A 16,841-nucleotide genomic window follows, 5' to 3' on the forward strand; every position below is an offset into this window, starting at 1 on the left:
GATCCCAAGATCTCAATGCTACGTGTATTAATGACATAATCACAAAGAGAGATTTTAGAGTGGAGAGTAAGAGTTTGAGAGAAAGAGTTGTTGGAGACAGATCGAGTCGAGCGGATCAGTCATAATAGCTCAAAGTACCCGATGGAACGAGGGGTCCAACGCCTATCAAATGTAAGGAACGTAGGACCAGCGTGCAACTTTCCAAAAGGGAAACATCCGTAATAAAGTTGCTGAAATACAACCCGAGACGTCGAAGGAATCTTCTTTGCAGCTTTCCGTCAAAACAAGACCAAATATGGACGAGGTATGTTTCTCCGATTAGCCAGATGTTAAACCCCCAGAGAACTGTTATCTTTCCCCTTTTGTTGTAAATGTTATACGTCTATCATTAAGCTGTATATGTTAATATATCGACACGTGAGACCATTAGATGATAATAGAAACCCTTAAATATATACATGTCATACACATTCAATAGACACGTGAACACATGAACATTTATATATACAAGTAAACCGTTATATACACCTATATTATCTTCTATATATATAAAAGCCAAACGTCTGTGTGTATGTATGTATGTTTGTTTGTAACGCTAAAACTTTTGAAAGACGGAACCAAACTTGACAAATTTGGTATCATATCGAAGCCCCATCACCCGGATGACAAATATCGAAATTTCACGTCAAACGGACCACTAAAAGTTGGTCAACTGATCAGTTATCTTCGAGGGGGGCCCCCAAAAAACCTGTCATTATCTATATATATAAAAGACAAATGTTTGTTTGTAACGCTAAAACTTGAGATGAAAGATTCCTCTCCCCTAAGAATAAAACATATGTTCAATATCTGCTTTTGTTTTTTCATTGTTTATACGGTCCCGAGCAACGCCGGGTAGCCCTGCTAGTATAATATAAATCTCACCTGTCTGTTTAAATGTATGTATGTTTGTATGTCTAAAACTTTCGACAGAGGGAACAGATTTTCTTGAGATTGGTATTGTTTTGAAGCTCAACCCTTCGGACGACAAATATAAAAAAATTGGCTAAAAACATTCATTCCTTCACCTAGGCACTTTTCTACAAGGAGGGGTCGTTTTTTTTTTCTGATATTTTCGAAAGTCATCCGCTCTTTTCGATTGACTAGCCTTAATTTAAACCTTCAAAACTTCCAGTATGACGATGAGTGCAACAGCAAAGACGTCACATTTTTTTTTTCACATTCTTTTCCTTCTTCGCGGTATGGGTTCGAGCCTGCCTGCCACCATTTTTTTATTTTTCTCAACACACACCTCCAAACAATGTCATGCTAGTTTATATATATATATATATATATATATATATATATATATATATACATATACATAGACCAGGATGAAACACTAATGTTCTCATCTTGAGTGTTATTTATATGTTGTAGTTGATGTAACTTTCGACCTTCCTTAGGTGTACGTGACGCCTATTAAACCTGATTGGTTGGTTGGTTGTTTTTGTTTTACGGCAGATCAACCCTTTTCGGGTTATTTAATGCCGAATCCAAAGATTTTGAAGAAAATATTTTTTAATAGAATATATTTGTCGTTTTCACGTCGGTTTCTATTTAACCCATAGTTGGGGCCCTAACAGGTACTAGCACTCCGGGTCAAAGTGGACCTGGGAGCAATGGTAATTAAAGGGTGGCTCCACACTCCCCAAAGCCCACAAGCTGGGGCCTCACCACTGGATATAGTTTAAGGTCATATCCAGAACCTCTATTAAACCTGAGAAAGGTAAAAAAATTATATTGACCAAAATGTAGTGCAATTAACACTAAGATGAGAACCATAATCCAATTAATCCGAATAATTATTCCTAAGCTCAAGTAGAATATTATATAAAATAATCAAAGGGCAATAACTCTTGAAACTGATTGACTTGCGTTCATCCCAGGTGGAATCTTAATACATGTAGTCATGGTTTATTCCACGGGCCTCCAAACTATAACCCACGAAGATCACAGTGTAGTATCTGTTCTGATGCTACACTTGATTTGTCCTTAGTCAATGTAGGGGAAACCCTAACCCTTCCGTACCAAATCTGATTTTTCTTTTTGTCTATTTCCAGAGTGTCCCTTTTTCGTGAACTGGGTTTCCTTCCCACATTAAAAACGACCTTGTGTCACATTTTGCTCCTGTGGGGAAGCAAATAAATAGCAACAGCAGATTGCAAAAGTTTTTAATCTGGCCAGTGGAGCAGTTTGGCTTTCAAAAATTGTATTTGGCCTTTTTCAAGGCATAACATATGCACTAAGAAGGGAACAGAATATTATATAGACAGTAAAAATAGAATATTATATAGACTGTAAAAATATATATACATTCTTCATTTTAATAATACTGAACTAGTAGGACCTGTGGACATTCCACAGGTGACTCATTCATATGTAATATATTGATGTTGGCATTCTGTGGATGTTCAGTGTAAATGGAGACGCTATGATATTATTGTAGCTTTTTTGTTAAAACTGCAAAAATATTTATCTAAGCTAGCAAGGACGCCCAGCATAGCCCGGTCGTAAAGTATGCGTAAATATGATATCTTAATTCTTGCAGATTTTGTATATATTATTACAGAGTTAATGTTCTATCGATTCTTATATATTACAAAGTTGTGATTTGTTGCAATATTTTTGACTATTTATGGGGGGGTATGGTCCCTCACAGTTGGGAGATTCTATTTATAAACGCTGCTACGAGGAACTGACGAATCAAATTAATTCACGTTCTGCTACCAACCAATCAGAAACCAGAATTCCTCTACAAAAATTAAATCGTTTCTTTAGCAACCTTGCAAATGTTTTCTTCGTATCAACATGAGAAGAATCTTTTCGTCTGTGGCTACAAAATTACAAAGTCAGAAACCTGTGCAAAACAACTGTCTACTGTGAACCAGTCATCTCCAGGACTTGTATCGAACAACTAAACTGTTCTGAAACTAAACATGTCTTACATTACAGCTCAAGATGATTTCAAAAATAAAAAAGTATATCTATATGACTTGGGCGCACAGTTGGATCGGAATCGAAACTGAAACCAAAACTTATAAAGAATTCTTAGTAAAATCATTTTTTACAAGAAATGGAATGTCACAACAAATGATAAAAAAAAGATGTAAGTGTGACACACAAAACAACACACGCCCTTTCGTATTAATATATAAATAATGATTAAAAAAAAAAATTCATATTTTCACTTGGATTAAAATTGCAAGTGGAAAGAAATAGCTAATTTCTGAAAACAAAGTTTGACGTAAAAAAAAAAAAAAAAAGATCATGTGACACCATTCATAAATAATGCTATAATGTATTTATTTGCTTCCCCACCAAAGCAAATTAGGCACAAGGCCGTTTTTAATGTGGGGTAAAAACCAGCTCCCCCAAAAGTAGGCAAAAAGAGGGCACTCTGGTTACCAAAAATAATAATTGTCTCAGTATAGAGTAAATAATACCTTAAGCATAACTTAAATAATGTAAGGGGAATAACTAATATTTTACATTTTTTTTTTTTTACAAAGAAGTCACGACTTATCAAGACCCGAAGGCCACATGAGGATAAGGGTCAATGAGTGTACGGTGGTCAATGGGACAATATCCCAGTCATCGTTAGTAGTGGAAATTTGGTAAATTGGATTACTTAAGGGGATGGCTCATCAAGAACTTGTTTACATTGAACTTGAAGACAACCATAATGTAGTCAGCTGGAAAGCAGGCAAACAGAAGAGAGTTTCACAGGTGTACAGTTCTAAGAAAGAAACTTTGTTCATGGAATCCATGTTTAGGTTTAGGCACAGATAATGAGTTGGGGAAATTATTGATAGTGGTTTCAGCTAGATGAGTGTTTTCTGTGAAAGTTTAGCAAGGGGGGACCATAGATTGGAGCTAAGATGAAAAATATGAAAAATAGTTGTCTCTCTTACAACTAAAGTTTTATATCTTTTTCTATATAAATTTCAAAATTTGACAACAAATAACAAAAATAAAGCAACTTTAATGCATTCCGGGTATGTACAACTAATTAATTTTTTGATTGGAAAATATAAAAATAGTTGTCGCTCTTACAACTAAAGTTTTATTTCTTTTTCTATATAAATTTCAAAATTTGACAACAAATAACAAAAATAAAGCAACTTTAATGCATTCCGGGTATGTACAACTAATTAATTTTTTGATTAGAAAATATAAAAATAGTTGTCGCTCTTACAACTAAAGTTTTATTTCTTTTTCTCTATAAATTTAAAAACATGACAACAAATAAAAAAAACTAAAACGATTCACCTGCATTCTGTGCAACGACGAGGAGATAAACTAGTAATAAATATAGTTAATAATTAATTACTCAGTTATTACCAACACATTCATTCTTTAAAATGTACTCGGTAATTGACATTTAACAATCGTGAACCAGGTTGCCAAGCCTGAGATAGGTACGATCTTGTTTTGGAAGCGGAAAGAGAGTTTGTATTAAGAGTTCTCAAAAGTACAGATATTTTTTTTTTTTTTGATACAAAATGCTTTAAAATGATGCAATATACATTATTTATAAAATTATGATATGAAAGAATAATGACATTGGATTTTTGCATCGTTTAACATTTTTTTTTTGTTTTTTTTTTTCACTTGTCATTATGTTTGGCTTTCATTTGTTTCCAACTCTTTTTTATTCTTTCTTCTTCTCTCCTGACCGGATTTTTTTTTTTTTTTACATAGATATGTTTATTTCGTTTTGAGTTTCTTTTCTCCATTAAAAGTCTGCAACTTGGTTGAATATGTACACGTGTCTGTAGTATTGTAGAAAGAGAGAGAATCTGCATGAGTGTGTGCGTGCTTGATCGATATTCCATTTCTGAATTTTTAGATGAGGATTGATTATTCGTATTATTTGGACTACTGTTCTCATATTGAGCATCATTTTCACATTTTGGTCAGTGTAACCTCTGACCTTCTTCAGGTGTATCTTGTCGAACTCGGTAATTGGGATGGAATTTCGAACGGAACCTTTTATTTACTTCATGGAGGTAGCATGCTCTCGTTCCATCAGCCGTGACTAGATAGAGGTCCTAAGTAATTCGTGATTGTATTTTTTGGTCGCTCACACTGAGAATTGAACTGTCAACCTTCAGGAGATTATCACTTTTACAACTGATTTTTCCAAATGTGTTAACAATTTTGTCACAGGTCCTTACATCAACCGAAACATGAAAATGACACTTAAGATGAGAAAAGTAGTCTGAAAAAGCCAAATAATACAAAGTGATTGATATTGTTTTTTTTTTGTTTTGTTTTTTATTTAGTTCGATTTTCTGTCTACTTTTTTCATGAACTTTTTTTTGCACATAGAATTAGTTTTCATATATTGCAGTTTCAATTTCTGTCAGTCTCAGCAAATTCATAATTTTGCTATAATAATTATAATTTTTTCATTAATCAAAACACTGATAGATTTTGTAGAAACCCATCAAGATGAGTTGGTAAACGAGCAGAATAGTTAACAGTCAAGAAATAATAAACCCCCAAAAACTTTAAATCCAGAGGAACTTGCACCAAACACAGTAAGAATTTAAGGTGCTTATTTAGAATTACACTTGATTAAAAAAATACAAAAAAACATTTTTATAATGTACATACTCATGACAGAATTAAGATGTCACATCCCAAAAATCACATAAATTGATCAAGTAAATATTTTTAATAAAAATAAAATTTACAATTTTTACGGACTAAAAAGTATTATTTGGAATGCATACAAAATCTCTGTAGTCGAATTAAATTATCTCCCTTGAATTTTGGCAAAATTTACAACAATATGGCCACTCCCAGCCTCCTCCTCCTCACTTCCTCATAAAATTTGATTTCTTTTTAGTTTAAAAAAAAATGACTTGATCAATTTATGTGATTTTTAGAATATGATATCCTCGTTCCATGATGAGTACGTACACCATAAAGATTTTCCTGTATTTTTTTTTATTAACTAAGTAATTAAAACTAAGCACTGAATTTAATTATTTACCGACCTGTATACTTTGACCTGAAAAGAAGAAAAAGAAAGATGGTCACCTATACTTTTGTTCAGTCAATTAATTTGGAGGTGACGTGGTTATAGTCGGTTAACATACTTCCTAACTTCCGGCATAGCGCTATAGGTTGAGAATTGTAGTCACACACACACATTCTCACTTATATATATATAATAAATTCCACCGCCAAACAACGTCGCAGCCCATGACAGTCAACGAACCGGAAGTCCAAGACTCAAGTTTTGCCCTCATTTGGGCTCATCAGTTAGACACATCCGAACTCAAGATTCGAAACCTGAGCCTCTTGCATGTGAGGCAAGCACTATGCCAACTGAGTAAACGCCCTGCACACAAATTCCAAATGAGGGCAAAACTCAAGTCTTGGACTTCCGGTTCATTGGCTGTCATGGTTCTTGTGGGCTATGACATTTTTTGGCTGTGGAATTTATTATATATAATCTCTCACATTCTGAAAATTATATACATATATATATTTATACATATCTGATCAAACACAACTGTCTTTTTTTACAATTTTGCTGATAATCTTTTCTATTTGCTGAGTGATCTTTCTTGTTTCGGATGGAGAATGATAGGAAAGTGCTAGAGAATATGGTTGAACAACAATCACTGGGCGCCATACTACCAGCCGAAATATCGCTTGGTGAATAGAAAAGATTACCAGCATAATTGGAAAAAAGAAATGCACAAATAATGACTTGCTGCCAAAGTATACAAATATATATATATGTATATATATCTATATAAATTTTTTATTTTTTTATTTATCGGCTGTTAACTTTGAAAATTACCCAAAGTTTTATTTTTATTTGTTTTTATTTGCACTGTTTTTTTTCTTTAGAAGAATCCAAACAATAAATGGATTTTGTGACAACAAATGAAGATGATTTCTTTCGGAAATGAATTTTTATGATAAAAAAAAAAAAAAAAAAAAGAAAAATGTTATAAGCAGTTCTGTCGATCGTCGGTTACCGTTTGCCTCGTTTACTTGCTGGTGGAGGAGGCTTTTGCAACTGAAAGGGTCGGTTTTGAACCCCGAATTGTGTTCCCTGGCCCGTTGGCGATAAAGAAGAAGTGCTTCCTGGTTGCAGCGGGAGTTGGAGTAGTGGCTGCTGCTGTTCCCCTCCAAACGTAAAGGTGCCGCCAGCTCCAAGAGTTGGTGCGGTTGCGTTCATCTGTGATAGCTGGTTGGCGGTGCCGGTGTTAGCGCCCACTCCTCCACCAAACATGCCCCCTGATGAGCCAAGGAGGGAGCCTAAGAAAACAGGTGATAATAAAAACACAAGCGTTTGTAAATAGAAAATTATTTCACAACAAATCAAAGAATTCTTTAACTGACCCCGACCCGAAATAAAAGAACAAGAGCAAAAAACAAAAAAAGGCAACCAACCCAGGCATGTTTCACACAGCAGGCAGACATAGTCAACAGAAATTTGGTTCTGTTTTTAACAAAGCAGTCAGAAGATACATATTTTTTTTTTTTTTTACTTACAAAGCAAAAATAAAATATTTTGGGCTTGTTTTGCAATCTACAGAGGTATGAAAAAGTGGTAAAATGACAAATAAATGTTATCAAAGGCAAGATAAGTTACTCTTCTACCTATCTGGAAAAGTAGTGATTTTACTCATTTTAAAGCGTTTATTTGGTTAAAAAAAAAATAGTGTTGCTTTTTTTTTTTTTTTTTTGTTCATATATATATATATATATATATATATATATATATATATATATATATTTCTTCTATTTATTTTTATTTGTAAATATTAGTGTTGGGACGCTTAATCATAAAAATCGGAAATTTTGTGCCTATTTTCCGATGCCAAAAATGATTCTTTTGGGGTATGTTTACAATCTGCAGAGATTCGAAAAAGTGTCAAAAATTCAAATATATAACAAATAAATGTTATCAAAGGCAAGATAAGTTACTCTTCTACCTAACTGGAAAAGTTTTTAGTGGTTTTACTCATTTTAAAGCGTTTATTCAGTTTGAAAAACAGTGTCTAATTTATTTATTGCAGACTATTATCTTCATCTTTATTAATTGTCGACATTTCGTCCAACTATTCCTCTGGTCTTAATCAGGTGGTAACCATGACAGGATAGGAACTCCAAATCTCTTAACTGCATTCGACGACAATTACTGCCTTCCATAGTTGTTGTTGTCTCACTATGATTTGGCCAAGTAAGCTCCTAGCTGGCTTTGAAAATTTTCACCTGGAACCGTAGAGATTCAATGTGTCCACTGTGCCACAGGACAAAATCTTGGCCAAATCGTGGTGAAACGACAACAACTATGGATGGCAGTAATTGCTGAGAATGCAATTAGGAGATTCGAAGTTCCTATCCCATCGCGGTTATCACCTGATGAAGGCCAGAGGAATAGTTGGCCGAAACGTCGTGAAACAACAACTAAAAAGATGAGGATAATAGTCCGCAATAAATAAATTAATAAATAAAACTCATCTCAATAATGAATTCCAATTGAATAATACGTAGTATTTAGCGTTATGCGGAAACAAGAAAAATGGCTGCAAATTAACATGTAAATATTTAGTTCTGATAATGACTTAAAAATAAAAGATTATACAAAATAGTGTTAGAAACCCATCCAATATATGCTAGTATGACATATAATGAGTAGGTTTCTAACAGTATTTATTTTTATTTTTAAGTCATTTTCAAGACTTTAAATATTTAGGTGTCAATTCACAGCCATTTTTCTTGTTCTCACATAATGCTTGACACCATATTTTTTTTCGAACAGAATAAACGCTTTAAAGTGAGTAAAAACATTAAAAAAATTTTCTAGATAGGTAGAAGAGTAACTTATCTTGCCTTTGATAGCATTTATCTGTTGTGTATTTGAATTTTTAACCAATTTTTCGTACCTCTGGATTGTAAAACAAACACAATATTTTTTAATGGATAGGAGAATAGTTTGTTCAAAAATTAACCTTGTCAGAAATAATATATGTCCAAAAAATTATGATAAAAAATAATCAATAATATAAATGACAGATGTGTGTATGTGTGTTTGTATGTTCAGCAAAAAAAAACATACAACAGTTGGCATTTATTTAATCAGCAAAGCCCCGGAAAAATAATATCTAAAATTTAGAAAAAAAAAAAAAAAAAAGAAAAAGATTCATTGGGGAGGGCAAATAGCTATTTGTGTCATTGAATGCTATCAAGAATTCAACACAATTTTGAATGTAATAACTAGGGCTGTGACAACAGAATATTCTTTTCATTCTTTTGACTCTCGGGTATATATCCGACACAGTTAATCAACCGAGAACCACATCACTTTGTATAAAAGCATATAAGATATCAACAGATACACACTCGAGAGTCAAAGCAATAAAAAGAATATGCTGTTGTCCTCTAGTTATCATGTATTAGTTAATGCAAGAGAGAAGTGAAGATTTTATTTCAAGTTGAAAGATGCTAACCTCAGATTTAATTCATTGTTTCTTAATTATTGTCTTTTCTCTACAAAAGATGGGGTGAGAGAAATTTAGTTTCAGTAGCATTCTTCTCAGTTTTACTTTTCCATTCCTCACAAAAAAAAAAAAAAAATTTCGCTTCTCTTGGGGTGGAGGTGGATGAAAAATTCCACACTATTTAACACCTTTTTAGTTTTTTTATGGCAATAGACAACACCAGGTAGCCTTGCTAGTTTCCTTCTATAATATAAAGGACAGTTGTTTGCTTGTGCGTGTGTGTGTATGTTTATATGCCCAACTAAAACTCAAAAACAACAAAACAAACATCCACAAAGTCAGTATTTTCTTGATCGCCATTGAGACAGATGAAAAAAAAATTATTCACGATTTGATTCTAAACTGATGCAGATTTTATCAGGGAGAACTAAAGGGGAGTAATTTTGTTTTTTTTAATCAAGGAGTTAATTCCCTTACGGCAACTAACTCCTTGTTGTCTATGTGTGTGCATATAATCAGAAATATATGGCATCATATTGACAACAAAGCAGCATTGGACCTGGTCAGTACCAAACGGGTGATCATTTAGGAATTCTAGGTGCTGTATCTAAGAGGACTTCAACACCTCCCCGCAAGAACCGCAAAAACCTAACATCAACTCTCTTGACTGAGATATACATGCGACTGGGGATCACTTGTGAATATGATATCCCCATGAAACTTTCTCTTTTTTAAAGAAGCTGATTCAACTCACCTGGAGAAAATGGCGCAATATATACATATATCCAGAAGAACGGACTGCGTGGAGAAGAAAGACGGATTGGGGAGAGGGAGGGGGAAATCAGTGGAAGAGAGAGAGAGAGAGAGAGAAATATGTAAGACTTTTGTCCTGGGCAATGCTGGGTAGCCCTACTAGCAATAAATAAATATAAAAAAAGATTGAAAAAATTTAATAAAAAACAAAAGGAGGAACGCATGCTAAGAGGTCATCAGGACACATTAAAAAATACTTGCAAAACAGGAACAGGGATGCAACATTATGGTGATGAGACAGAGGTTAGAGCTTGGTCGATAGTGTGGGACCTATTAGATTTGAGACTCTTTTTTTTGGACCCTGCTAAAGAGTGAGAGACTAGTTGTAGATGCAGGAGACCAGATGTGGCAACAATATTCCATGCATGGGTGAACGGTCGCTTTGTAAAGATATGGGATAGTCCCTGGTGTGAGTAACCCTAACCCAACAGTCACTTTGTAAAGATATGGGATAGTCCCTGGTGTGAGAATAATTTTCTAGCACGGTAGAGGGAAGTATTTAGTTCTTTCCCAATGCAAGAACTTTGACACCAGGGTCAGAAAGTGGGATTGAAAAGTCAGCGCCCCCAAGGATGGGCATACTGACCTGCAATAGTGCTTGGGCATCCTGGTTGGCATTCCCCAATAAGAGTGCTTCAGGCGATTAGCAATAAACTAACTCCTTCTCAAAGAGAAAAGGCAATATCTGGGAGGGTGGACCTCTTAGAACTGCACGGAACCAGTGTTACACCGCAATCAACACGGACCAGGTCATTACAAGAATGATCGCTTGATTTTGGGAGTCGAGGATAAAAATATTTGCTCCAATTCATGTTGCTTGTAAACATTATGCCAACGAAGATTGAAAGATGGAGACAAACACTAACAATGATAACTTTCGTACACACACACAAATTGAAATCCAATTCCAAATATAAAATCTTAAAAATTAAATAAAAAATTGCTTAAATGAATCCTGAATTTAAAGATTTCTTTCATAAAAAGATATTTTTAGTAATTAAAATGTTAGAAAACTGGTTAATTCACTCAAGAGAAATTAAAAATAGATTTTGAATGTGTGTCATGCAAGCAGAAAATAATTATTTCCTTATAGAAAAAGATTATGACATAATGACTTTAGTGGAACCAAAATCTAAAAAAAAAAAAAATAAATAAATAAATAAAAAATAGGATTAAGGGAGATAATTTCACTAAATTCAAGAAAATTATGGTTCTTGTACAGAGTTCATGTAAATTGATCAAATAGTTTTATTTTTTTAAAGAAAATCAGTTTTAAGCAATTCATAGACATTCCAACATAAACCACGCAAGTTATTGAGTTATCTCCCTTTTTTGTTTAGATTGTTTTCAAAATGGCGGACAAAACAGGAAGGCAGTAATTACTGGGCATACAGTTACAAGACTCAGCATTTTTATCCTGTTGGGGTTAATCACCTAAAGAGGATGAGATGGCCAAAACATGGTGAAACAATAACTATGAGAATAACAGTTTGCAAACAAACAAATAAATACACAAATTACTCATCTCAAAAGATTCCAGTAAAAAATATATAAAACAGTCTTTTTTCTGTTATTCATGAAATACAATTTTCTTTTCTAAAAAAAACAAAAAAAACAAACAAAAACAAAACTACTTGATCAATCTTCATAACTTTTGGAATATATTTTCGTTTCATCACAGGATCTTTCTTTACTTTTGTTTTTAATATAAGTGGAATTCCAATACTTTTCCGATTCTGATATAATTTGTACTAAATTCCTGATAATGTACTAATTACCGATTCTGATTGTTTTAATAAATTTTTAAATATTTAACTCTAAAATTATTATTTTTCCCCCGATTATTGTAAAAACACACACACATTATATATATATATATATATATATATATATATACTTGGGTTTTTTTATTCAAAAGTAATGGACTAATGAATTCAACAAGGTTGTTAGATAGTGCTCAATAAAAAGAGCTGATAATACTTGTTTATTGTTATATAAACATGCTTACATCCCGCTGCTACAAATAGCCACTTGTTTCAATCAAACAACAGATATCATCAGGCAGCGACTTGACTATTCAAAAGTTCAATGAATAATCATATATATATATATATATATATATATATATATAATGTTTTATTTTTTTTATTACCGTTTTATCTGTTTGTTTTCGGTAATAAAAAAAATAAACATATATTTGCTCTGCAATAGTATTGAGCACACTCTTCAAGTTTTTACTTATTAATATCAATAAATGTTTATTATTTTGTTATTATTATCAGCAGTGGAAGATTTTGTTCTAAACAAAATCAAATGAAAAAAGATAATTAAATGGAATCGTTTTTGGCATTGGAAAATGAGTAGAAATTTTTTCTGATTCCGATACAACAAAAAGTTCCAGTTTTTCCGATTAATCATCCCAACACTGTCATCTGGAGATGAAAAATCCTCTTCTCGCTCCGACTCTTAGCTTTCCTACGACTCTAGCTCCTTCCAAAATCTCCGATTCTGATTACGCATTCTCGTCATCAAGTAATTTATTACATCTGAGCCTAAGGGGGATGCCCTTTTCTCTTCCCTGCAACCGCTTTCCTACAAAAGATACATTGCGACCCTGTCTCTGCTTTATCGTTATTTTCATGGCAAGTGCTCGTCTGAGCTCCAATCTATGATCCCCCTGGCCTGACTGTCACAACCCCCCCCCCCACAAAAAACACTCGTCTATTTGAAACCGCTATCAATAATTTCCCCCACTCTTTATCTGTGCCTAAACCTAAACATAGATTCCATGAATAAAGTTTCTTTCTTAGAACTGCACGCATGTGGAACTCTCTTCCATTTTCCTGCTTTCCAACTGACTACAATATGGTTTTCTTCAAGTCCAATGTGAACAAATTCTTGATGAGCCATCCCCCTAAGTAATCCAATTTACCAAATTTCCAATACTAACAATGACTGACATATTCCCCTTGACCACTGTACACTCGTTAACCCTTATCCTCGAGTGGCCTCAGGGCCTTGATAAGTGGTGACTCTTTTGGAAAAAAAAAAAGAAAACGAAATGGGTTCCAGTCTATTTAATGATGTTTTAATTTAACTGTTTTCATTTGAAATTCTAGCTTGTAAAATTCAGATTCTAATACCTAACTTTTTTTTTTTTGGTAAATCTAAACTAAATCTTTTCTAAAGCTTTTCCAATTTTCAACCTATTTGTTGATCATTCAAATAAGAAAGTCTTGCTCTGACTCCTACCCCTAGCATTTTCTTTCTTTTTTCTTTTTTTACATAGGCATCACCACTTATCAAGGCCCAGAGGCCACTCAAGGATAAAGGTTAAAGAGTGTACAGTAGTCAATTGGACAATATAGTAATCATTAGTAATGGAAATTCGATAAATTTGTTAACTTAAGTGGAACGACTCATTAAGAACTTGTTTGCGTTGGACTTGAAGACAACCATATTGTAGTCAACTGGAAAGCAAGACAATTCCACAAGCATACAGTTCAAAGAATCTACATTTAGGTTTAGGCATAGATAAAGAGTGGGGGAAATTATTGATAGTGGTTTCAGCTAGACGAGTGTTTCTTGTGAAAGTTTGGCGAGGGGGGACCATAGATTGGAGCTCAGACGAGCACTTGCCATAAAAATAATGATAAAGCAGAGATAGACTCGCAACATCTCTCCTGTGAGAAAGAGGTTGCAGGGAAGAGAAAAGGGCATCTCCTACGAGGCTACAAATTCTATTTGGAACCCTATCAAGGTAGGATTTTTTTGTTTTGTTTTTATTTATTTGTTGCTAAACCTAAACTAAATCTTCATAATCAAACAGTGTGGAGGAGTCAGAAAGTATAAGGTTCGACTTTGACTCCTAGGATTCCCAAAATTACGACTTCGACAATTCTAAAATATTTGACCCCGTCTCCAACTCTTTATTTTAAATTCTTCCAACATTTTTGTTGTTCCTTTTTGTAGATTTTATAAACATCAATCTTTTCATTAACATTAAGTTCAGGATGGCAATCACAAATACTGAGATCAGGTTCAAAGCCACCTTCATCTCATAATAAATGGGTGATAGTCAAGACATTAAATATGTCTTATCTGTCTGAGATAAATAGTTTCGTCGACTCTTGGACTTCTAAAATTCTAAAATATTTGACTGAACCAAATAAGATAAATTATGCCTATGTAAAAAAAAAAAAAAAAAAAAATACTCAGAAAGTAATATTGTGCTACACAGTTCAATACAAATAATAAAATCATATTGTAAAAGACACTCCTTAATTTATTCCTTCTGTCCAACACCTCTTGTCAGCACGCTCTCATTCCGTCAACCATAAAATGAAACTGCGACACTAGCCCTAAAGGGGTTTGTTTAACTGGCTTCCTCCAAAGGGGAAAGTTTCATAGGAGTATGAAATTTACAAGCTGACTCCAGTCACATATATATCCCTGTTAGGGGAGATGACAGCGTTAATTTTTTTGCAGCTCTTGTAGAAAGATACCGACATACAAATTGTTCACACATTTGGTATTCAAAAATTGGTCACCCATCTGGTACTGGCCAGGCTCAATGTTGCTTAATTTCAATGATCTAGTGAGGACCAGTGTGTCAATCTGATTATACCATGATTGGCTAGAGGTCCTAAAAAAATTCACAATTGTATTTTTTGGTCGCCAACACTGAGGATTGAACCTTCAACCTTCAGAATATCACTTTACAATTGAACTAATACAGAATATCACTTTACAATTGAACTGCGCCACGGGGTCCGAAATATTTTGAAAATGACACTCAAGATGAGAACAGTAGTCTGAAGAATCCAAATAATATGAATAACTAATCTTCATCTCAAAAATTCAGAAATGTGATTGAACTGAGTTTAGAAAATGTTCCAAAAACAAAACAAATCAATTTCACTCACACACACCGTGCATCAAAGATAAGTTGCTTTTATTTTCGCGACAAACGAGGTGCATTTTTTTTTTTTTTTAATTAGAAGGTGGGAGAAAAAAAAAATTGTACTTTTTAGGAATAGGTATCCAAATAAAAACTTCCAGATTTACATCACCGATTTCGAGCTTCACTAGAGACTAGCAAATAACAAACTTATTAGTCTTTCTTTTTGCATTATTTTCTTGGTAGGTGCTTAGCTGAGCTTCAATCTATGATCCCCTCCACCCCCGTAAAACATTCACAGCAAACACTTGCCTAGTTACAATAAGGCAAAAATTTCCCTTATTTCTGTACCTAAAACTAAATGGAACTTTAAGGAAAAAAAATTTTGTTTTTATTTTGTATTTAAATAATTTTGTAATACTGTTTCAGTACTTCTACACAATATGAACTGAACTTTTTTTTTATTATTCTAACTCTAAACAAACCCTAAACAAACTCTAAACAAACCCTAAACAAACCACAACCCTTTTAAGTAAAAGTAAATGGAAATCTATTTAAAAAATTTCAAACAAAAATTTGCAAAATAATAAAAGTATTTAAAATTTTTTGTAAAAGTCAGAGATGCGCCGCTGTACAATAAGTCAAAAATTTCCCTTACTCTCTATCTGTATCTAAAACTACATGGAACTTTAAGAAAAAAACATTTTGTTTTTATTTTGTATTTAAATAATTCTGTAATACTGTTTCAGTACTTCTACACAATATGAACTGAACTTTTTTTTTTTATTATTCTAACTCTAAACAAACCCTAAACAAACCACAACCCTTTTAAGTAAAAGTAAATGGAAATCTATTTAAAATTTTTTTAAAAATTTCAACTCTGTACAACTCGTGCTCTCTACCGATCCAAGTTATGACATTGTTCAGTTATGACCATTGCCAGCACCCTCAAAATACGTCACTGGATTGCCACAAATAACAGAGTGATGAAAACAAAGTTTCCGGCCATGGTTATGGTCTTTGGTATGGTTTCAAGTGAGGGCTCACATCTTCGAAGTCAGCTTGAAAGTCAACACCAAAGTGTACCGGGATTTGCTAAAAAGTGTGGTGATTCCCTGGTGCAATCACGTGGCCGCTGGCAGACCTTAGGGTGTGGCAGCAATACTCAGCGCCAGCCCACAAGTCCAAAAAGACCCAGGCTTGGCTTCAGAAGGAGTGCTACGACTTTGTGCCCTTCTCTCACTGGCCTACTTCGTTTGGTCACATGTCGAGAACACCACCGACATGACCTCTCACAAAACCAAAGCCAGTCTGATCGCCGCTATTGATTGAATATTCGCTGAGCTCCTGCATGAACTTGTGGAAAAGGCATGCTCCCAGTTCCGGACGCGTATCGAGGTGGAGATTGAGGCTGAAGGCGGCTACATTGAATAGATGTCAGCTCTACTACATAATCAAGTTACCTGAATTGATTTTTCAATAAAAGTTTTAAAATAAAGCTGTAATGTTATTTTCTTTAGGGCGACACTTTTTATTGTTCCACGCTATAATAATCTATATAAAGAAATCAGTAGATGTATGTATGTATGTATGTGTGAAAATATTTAACAGAT

At 33.7% G+C, this 16,841-nt stretch overlaps 1 protein-coding gene across 2 annotated transcripts in view; it reads right to left on the reverse strand.

Annotated features, from left to right (window-relative positions):
• Positions 1–6,863: 6,863 nt before the first annotated feature.
• The window catches only part of LOC145259110 (nucleoporin p58/p45-like), a 123,336-nt gene continuing 113,358 nt past the window's right edge, over positions 6,864–16,841 (reverse strand). For both annotated transcript variants that reach the window (XM_080116774.1, XM_080116776.1), the window contains exon 14: positions 6,864–7,326. In XM_080116774.1, the coding sequence (XP_079972900.1) occupies positions 7,040–7,326 (287 nt within the window). In that variant the 3' untranslated portion in view covers positions 6,864–7,039. The remainder of the gene's footprint in view (positions 7,327–16,841) is intronic.

The sequence above is a fragment of the Euprymna scolopes genome, chromosome 34, assembly GCF_053919585.1.
Source record: "Euprymna scolopes isolate OS-2025 chromosome 34, ASM5391958v1, whole genome shotgun sequence".
NCBI lineage: Eukaryota > Metazoa > Mollusca > Cephalopoda > Sepiida > Sepiolidae > Euprymna > Euprymna scolopes.